At 41.9% G+C, this 7,466-nt stretch overlaps 1 protein-coding gene across 2 annotated transcripts; it reads right to left on the reverse strand.

Moving 5' to 3' along the window:
• Positions 1 to 1,804: 1,804 nt before the first annotated feature.
• On the reverse strand, positions 1,805 to 6,022 carry LOC148020418 (glucan endo-1,3-beta-glucosidase 4-like). Of its 2 annotated transcripts, XM_087700721.1 has the most exons (5): positions 5,347 to 6,022; positions 3,306 to 4,442; positions 2,977 to 3,004; positions 2,768 to 2,843; positions 1,805 to 2,427 (listed from the first exon to the last, which is right to left on the reverse strand). In XM_087700721.1, the coding sequence occupies exons 1-5, from the start codon at positions 5,420 to 5,422 to the stop codon at positions 2,404 to 2,406; spliced, it is 1,341 nt and encodes a 446-aa protein (XP_087556847.1). In that variant the 5' UTR covers positions 5,423 to 6,022; the 3' UTR covers positions 1,805 to 2,403. The 2 variants fall into 2 exon arrangements, with proteins under 2 accessions (XP_087556847.1, XP_087556845.1); XM_087700719.1 differs by having other exon boundaries at positions 1,805 to 2,843; positions 5,347 to 6,021.
• Positions 6,023 to 7,466: the final 1,444 nt, after the last annotated feature.

The raw sequence follows: 7,466 nt of genomic DNA on the forward strand, positions 1-7,466 counted from the left end.
GATACCAATTGATTTAGGTCAAACATGTCAACCCAAACTGAAATTGACGTATCAAAAGACTTGTATTCAAGTCCTAAACCATTCAGGATCACAACCACCACATCCTTATCATCTACCTCAATCCCAATAGACACTAATTGATCTACAATAATCTCTCTTTCAGTCACGTAGTCTTAAATGGACTGTCCTTTCCTATCCATCGTGTTAAAGTTTTACTTCAGCTATATTTTTCCTGGCACTAGTAATAGTACCATAGTATTGTATCAAAATATTTCAAGCATCCTTCGATGAGCCACAATTTATTAATTTGCATAAACATAGCATCAAAACTACATAAGGATAGCCAATGTAGCACCCTTCAAGCTTTCTTAATCTTTACTTAATGTGCCCTAAATTAATCAAGTGTTCCATTCCTTTCATGGAGTTTGGGCTCAACCTAAGCACCTGTGACCAAGTCCCAGAACCCTTGCCAATGAGAAAGTTCTCCATCCTAAACTTCCAAATAGCATAGTTGTTATCAAGTTTCTCACCAACTATTTGAGTTATGTAATTTCCACCTTTGTGCAACAAATATTCTGTCAATATCACTATCTCCATTCACATCACCCTCAATTGATAGAATCAACACCACTCTTCCTTTCCACTCCCACAATATACTCCAATTCTCCTCACTTCTCCCACCCAATCTTTAACCCATCTACTTCGCAACCCCACCACTTCCTCTATACAATCTCATGTCACCACTTCTCTTGACACACTTATTGGCTACTCCCCTATGGATCCTACGATCCATTTTTCCTAGATGGATTTTGATTGTGATGATGAAGATCAAACACAATCATTTACCTAACCATTTTACCGAGATATGAGATTTTCTTTTTCTTTAAATCAAAGAGCACGATTAGGACACTCCATCAAAGTCCCATCAATCCCCATCATTGTAGCCATTTGTTAGCCAATACTACAAATTTTGACAATGGAATTTATCACACCAACCCCACATAAAAAGAATTGCAACCCTTAGCACATCATAATCAACATCTCAAAAAGAGTAAGCCCTAGATGATGTGGAGTGAATTTCAAGGGTTAACACAAATCAATAGCACTAATTGTATTAGTACCATTATAGATTTTCAACAATTTTACCCATTTCAAAAAAAATCCCTACAAACTCTCAAGGACACAAAGCTTGTAAACTTTTGGAAGATAAGTGCAAACCACAAGCAAGATACAAGCCCACTACTAATTTGTTGCACTCCTATCCTCCAATAGAGGCCTCTTGCAATGGCTCCATGACGTGCTTGCAAAATATTATATATTCATAGATGGGTTGGTTGCCACATGGGTGGAGGGTGTGTGACTCATCATAACTTCAAAGTTTGAGGTGTATTTACATTTTGCCTCTTGACAAATGGCTACAACCTACAAAGCTACATGTTGCAAGGGTCATCATATGCAAGTCAACTTCCTTTTAGTTAAAGCACAACAAAATTACAACTTGTGTAAAAATATGAAAACCTTGAAAAATGCAGTCAAATTCTCAAAGACAAGCAGAACAAGAGACTTAAGCAAAAATTCTTAAGCTTTTGAATTATAACATCACAGGAAATAATAATCAACAATATGCATGCTTTGGAGGTAATTTGGTTTAGTATTAAGAACTATGGCTCGATACGGGGTATGTTGTGCCTACGTTCAGTTTTGGCAAGACCAAAAAAGTTTTACCCTCCTTACAATGACATCACAACACTACAACAAAGGCATTGCTTAAAAAACAAGGATATGCACAAAGAGAGAGAGAGACAGAGAGAGTACTTAAAGGGCTAAACTTAAAAGAGTTTTGGAATACATAAATGGAATACATACAGATGATAAATTGGTTAGTGGAGAGAGAGAGAGAGAGTGTGTGTGTGTGTATGTGTGTGTGTGTGTGTGTGTGTGTGAGGTTTCCATTTGAGCCTCGAGAGAATGCTCTTCCTAAGCTTGTCTGATTTCTTCAAAATCTACATTGCCACCAGGGTTAGTTGACAATGGCCCAAGCCAATGAGAGGCTCAGCCTCATATTTCTATACAATTCATTGTCCTATGGATCTTGCTTAATATTAATAAATTGTGCACTCAGATGACCAGATTAAACCAGGAATCCCAGTGTTCAGCAATAGTGCCAGAACATTGTCTTTGAACAATATAGTGGGCCAAGCTGGTCCTCAAACCATTGCAGAAGAAGACGCCCCCAGGCACCCACATTGACTGTCAAAGTGTGCACCTCCCAACAGCTCTGAACAGATAGGACACAAGAATGGCGAGGGTCTGTTCTCTCTCATTAGCCAACCTGTCAAAGTTATGAAAGATGCCTGCTGCCAAAGCTCAAAAAGGCCAATTGTGGTGCATCATCACCATTGCTCACATCTCAGAATGCCACAGAAGCTGAAGAGATACAAGATTACACTTTATCCTTGTCATTTGGAAGAACCCAGACTAATTGTTCCACACAAGCCAGTGGATAACAATCATTAGACTTGACTTGGGGCAAAACTTGAATCCTTGGAGCTGCTTGGCTTGATAATGGACAGGGTGGCCAAGCCATGCAAGCCAAGGAGCAACAAAAAGAATATTTTCCAAAATTGCATGCCGAGCTTACAAATCAAGTTACTCATCTTCAAAGAAGAGCAAAATTCTTTCCCCATGCAGAGAGAAGAGACAAAAATTTCCACCTGCTTCATCTGACATTTTCTCAAGGTAAATACAACAACAAACTGTACATTACCAGTGGAATTAATGTTAGTAGCTGAGAAACCTCCACCATGCTCCCTCCACCAACAGGAGCACCAACTTGCCCTGCCCTGCTACGACATACAGTCACATACCATTTTGTGATTACAAAAAGGTAAGCATCACAACAAGATGTTCAGACAGAGCCCTAAAACATCCAGTATAATTTTACAACAAAAACTCTTAAAAAGGGTTCCAACTAACCTGAATGGGTAAGCACAGCCCGGATAACCTGTTAAAAAACACTACAATTAAATCGGAGCATTCAACCCTATCAGTATCAATCAAAAGCAAGAGCCAAACCAAAGGCCAAAACATACCTAGCACCATGCAAGCCATAGCTAACTTTTACAGGATCCTCCAGAATTACAAAAACTACAGTTGCACGTCATTTTGAACTTTGAAAAGACTGGTCTCAAAGGGATGCAGCAAACAACTACTCAAGAGCACCTACCTCTGGAACTTAAACCACTTTCTTCAAAGAATAGCTATGCAGATTTGGTAATGAAAAAGATGAGCTATGGCCTCCTTACTTGGGTCTTCATAAGCAACAGTGGCAGTCCCCCCAAAATTGCAGGTCCCTTCTGCATGCTGATGGATCTGATAATAGCTATTAAAGGCATATGAGGCATGACTGTAGACAGTATTTGGTAAGAAACAGGGGCTACCCAGTTGTATAGGTTGGCAATCTGCTCCCCCATATCCACATGCCCAATCAAGAGCTGCCTGGAGAGCATCAGGCGTAGCATAAGTTTTGGCAATACACCATGATTTATCATAGGAACTATGTATGGCAGCCCCATGTGAATGTGACACTTCAGTACCTCCATAGCTTTGTGAAGCATTTGTTAGCTCAAGTAAGACATGAGAGGAAACCCAGTGATCTGCCTGACCTTTAGAAGCATTTAGACTACCTGCCATATTTGATACAGGCTTCAGAGGCAATCCAACTTTGCTGATTGTGTCTGTTCTCAAGCTCCTGGAGTGTTTGAATGCAACATTAAATGTGTTAGGAACATGTAGCTCTTTCTCTTCTTGGGACTCAGCTACGACAATAGGGACCTCATACCCAAGGGAGGCCAGAGCTATGTGAATCATATCAACTAAAGCACCCACGGAACAATCAACAGGGTGCATGTTAACTGTGAAAAATGACCTTGACTTTCTCAAGAAGTTCAAGAAGGCCGACAATGTGGGGTGTGGGTTATCTCTGCTGAAACTTGCCACAGAAGATGGAAACTTAAATTCCAAGACAGAGATCGACTGTGGAGCCACGACCTTAACATGAAAGTCCAGTTGAAAATGATGCAAGACATTATAAATATTCCAACAAGCTGGTACAAGGTACATTGAGGAATGAGAATTGGGGGTGACAAACTCATTGCCTACAGCAACAGCTTTAATTCCTGTAGCAGATGTATATGGCAATATGTGCTCATTCACCCAACTTAAAGCAGTGAATTCAGATTCTCCCATTCTCCTCACTAGCTCATTAGGCAAGCCCACAATCACCTTGACCTCTGTTCCAGACAATGCTTCCAGAACTTCTGCACTGACATCCAGCAACCAGATTTTCAATATTTGCTGGTTCTTGAGCATCTGAACTACATGCTTGACATCATATTGAGCATAGGGATCAATTTGCTGGAAAGACACCATCACCCTCGCATCTGCAAAACATTAGAGCGGAGACTTTATAGGACCTCAACACTCCTGTTGAAGCACATTTTGATCTTATCGACTTGATCTTTGCTTATGTAAAGAAAGATGACATGTTAGAAAAAGCTCAATGTGACTCCTACCATACATTACGCCAGCATCCAGGTCAGACAGAAGCACATCAGACACCACTGAGGAGATCTCAGAATGTATTACACACCGGGCTAATGCAACTTTGGAAAAGAAGGTAAGGGAAGATTTAAGGACATGGGCGATTGTATTAAGTGTTAAATTCTTTGGCAGAATTCTGTTAACCCTTGAGCAAAATACAACAGACACTACACTTGTGTTCGCTAAAACAACAGAGCAAAAACCTGTGGATGAAAACCTCTTCATCAAGAAGCACATGAAAGAGACATACAGTTTGGACCCGTCAGACACCATGCTCGCTGGCATACCATCTAGCAAGTAAAGCTTAAATTTCTTGAGATCTCTGCCTTTAAAAGATTTGCCTTTGGTCTGATAACTGGGTCAAAACAAGAGCGTCACCAGAAGGACCGTTGGTACAGTCACAGAAAATTCTGAATACACATGATGACAATATTAATGAAGTAGGCAGACTCCTTGAGAACATTTACTGCTTCCGTATATAATTGCCATTTGGAACAAAAGACAACACTGAGAGGTAGTCAGCTTGCTGCATCTCGACAGTATGCACACCCCCGATCGAACAGGACAGTGGAATGGATCTCTCTCTCTCTCTCTCTCTCTCTCTCTCTCTCTCTCAAATGTCTGACCTCCAGACATTCAAAGTAATGCAACAATTATTGAATAAAGCAACAAGACAAATGTGTTTGAGGATGTGTGCGTGTGCATACGAACAGGACAACCTCAGAGGAAACATGGGAGACATACCAATTCTGCAAAAGCTCACAATGACGACCATAATGAAGAAGATGCAGTGACGCCCGGCGGTATCAATGGCCACCATAGCTCAATCAGTCGGGGACTCCAACAGGATTTTTCTATGAGGGGAGTCTGGTCCTGCTCTTCCACGAATCGATCGACACATAATCCCGCGTGACAAGTCGAACTCTCATAGGGGGCGCTGCTGCCATCTCAGGAGGAGGCAATCATCTTCTGGTTCTTCGATAGGGGAGCAGCGATGATGGCACGATTGGCCGGCGGGGCTGCAGCAACAGAGGGATGGGATTGGGGAGGAGTTGGATGCTTGAGATGCTGCGATTAATGCTGAGGTTGTTGCTGGCGATGGTGATGATGATGCAGTTGTGGCGATGACCGATGGGAGGAGGTAGGTGGCGCTGCTGCTGCAGAGAATTAGTGCTCCTCGTTCAGAATGGCGCCTCGGGTGGTGCGCCATGCTTCAATTCAAGTGAGCTCCAATTTCAAAAATACTGCCTCTCTCACTCTCTCTCTGTCTCTCTCTCTGCGCCTGCTTGCCTGCCTGTCTCTGGCCTCTAACCGGTGTCTGAACCCCCTCCTGTGAGAGAGAAGAGAGTCAGAAGAGAGAGGGAGGGAGAGAGAGAGAGAGGGAGAGAGGTCTTTTTTGCCTTTGGACGTTTGGAAATTGGCTCCATTAGAAAAGTAGGCCTGACAGCTCGAAAGGCCTTAGGCGACTAGTTTCTTAGTGTTTGACAAAGACAACCCCTGTTCATACTGAAGCATCGAACACTCTTTGCAAGACCCTCATCACGCCTGTCTACAAGGCCACCTAATTGGCCACAACCTTGAAACATTAGGTCTCTAGTGACGTTTCATCAAAGACAACCCCCGTTCATACTGAAGCGTCGAACACTCTTTGCAAGACCCTCATCACGCCTGTCTACAAGGCCACCTAATTGGCCACAACCTTGAAACATTAGGCCTCTAGTGACGCTTCATCAAAGACAACCCTCGTTCATACTGAAGCATTGAACACTCTTTGCAAGACCCTCATCACGCCCGTCTACAAGGCCACCCAATTGGCCACAACCTTGAAACATTAGGCCTCTAGTGACGCTTCATCAAAGACAACCCCCGTTCATACTAAAGCATCGAACGCTCTTTTCAAGACCCTCATCACGCCCGTCTACAAGGCCACCCAATTGGCCACAACCTTGAAGCATCGAACGCTCTTTGCAAGACCCTCATCACGCCTGTCTACAAGGCCACCCAATTGGCCACAACCTTGAAACATTAGGCCTCTAGTGACGCTTCATCAAAGACAACCCCCGTTCATATTGAAGCATCGAACGCTCATTGCAAGACCCTCATCACGCCTATCTACAAGGCCACCCAATCGGCCACAACCTTGAAACATTAGGCCTCTAGTGACTCTTCATCAAACCGAAGCCGAAGATTGGCTATAAGAGTGCCATATACACACAGATGAAAATAAAGACTAAAGAATATCACATGAACTTGGCCACAACCTTGAAACATTAGGCCTTTGGTGAAGCTTTGTCATATGAAAGCCAAATATTGGCTATGATAGTGCCATATACGAACAGATGAAAATAAAGATTAAAGAATATCATTGGAACATAGCCACCACCTTGAAACAATAGGCCTCTTGTGAAGCTTCATCAAACGAAAGCCAAAGATTGGCTATAATAGTGCCATATACAATTCACCATCAAATGAAAGCCAAAGATTGGCCATAATAGTGCCATACACAAACATATGAAAATAAAGACTAAAGAATATATTGTGAACATGCACTATCATCCTTCCAAATTGTGGGAATACACAATGACACATGCAAGTATAAGTAAATAAGAGCAAATTAGTATATAGCTTCATAATAATAGCAAGTTTGTGAGGCCAGCTAGTAGCCTCCATTGAACAAGAGCTATTGAACCATTGTCTTGCCATATGTAAGGAGAGAAAAGCAAAGAGTAGAGAGTATAATGTGAACAAACACTAAGATCCTTTAAAAATGTGGATTGCTTTAAAAACATGGAAGTAATAATAAATACATAACTATAAATAAGAGAAGAAAATTTATATATAAAACATTGATGCACAAGAAGACA

The sequence above is a fragment of the Lygodium microphyllum genome, chromosome 19, assembly GCF_053477565.2.
Source record: "Lygodium microphyllum isolate KBCC chromosome 19, Lygodium_microphyllum_v1.1.10, whole genome shotgun sequence".
Classification (NCBI taxonomy): domain Eukaryota; kingdom Viridiplantae; phylum Streptophyta; class Polypodiopsida; order Schizaeales; family Lygodiaceae; genus Lygodium; species Lygodium microphyllum.

Coding starts and splice junctions, on each gene's coding strand:
- LOC148020418 (XM_087700719.1), bottom strand. CDS start 5,422: ATGGTGGCCATTGATACCGCCGGGCGTCACTGCATCTTCTTCATTATG. Junction 4,443..5,346: donor TGTGAGCTTTTGCAGAATTG/GTATGTCTCCCA, acceptor AATGTTTTGCAG/ATGCGAGGGTGATGGTGTCT. Junction 2,844..2,976: donor GGCTGTGCTTACCCATTCAG/GTTAGTTGGAAC, acceptor ATGTCGTAGCAG/GGCAGGGCAAGTTGGTGCTC.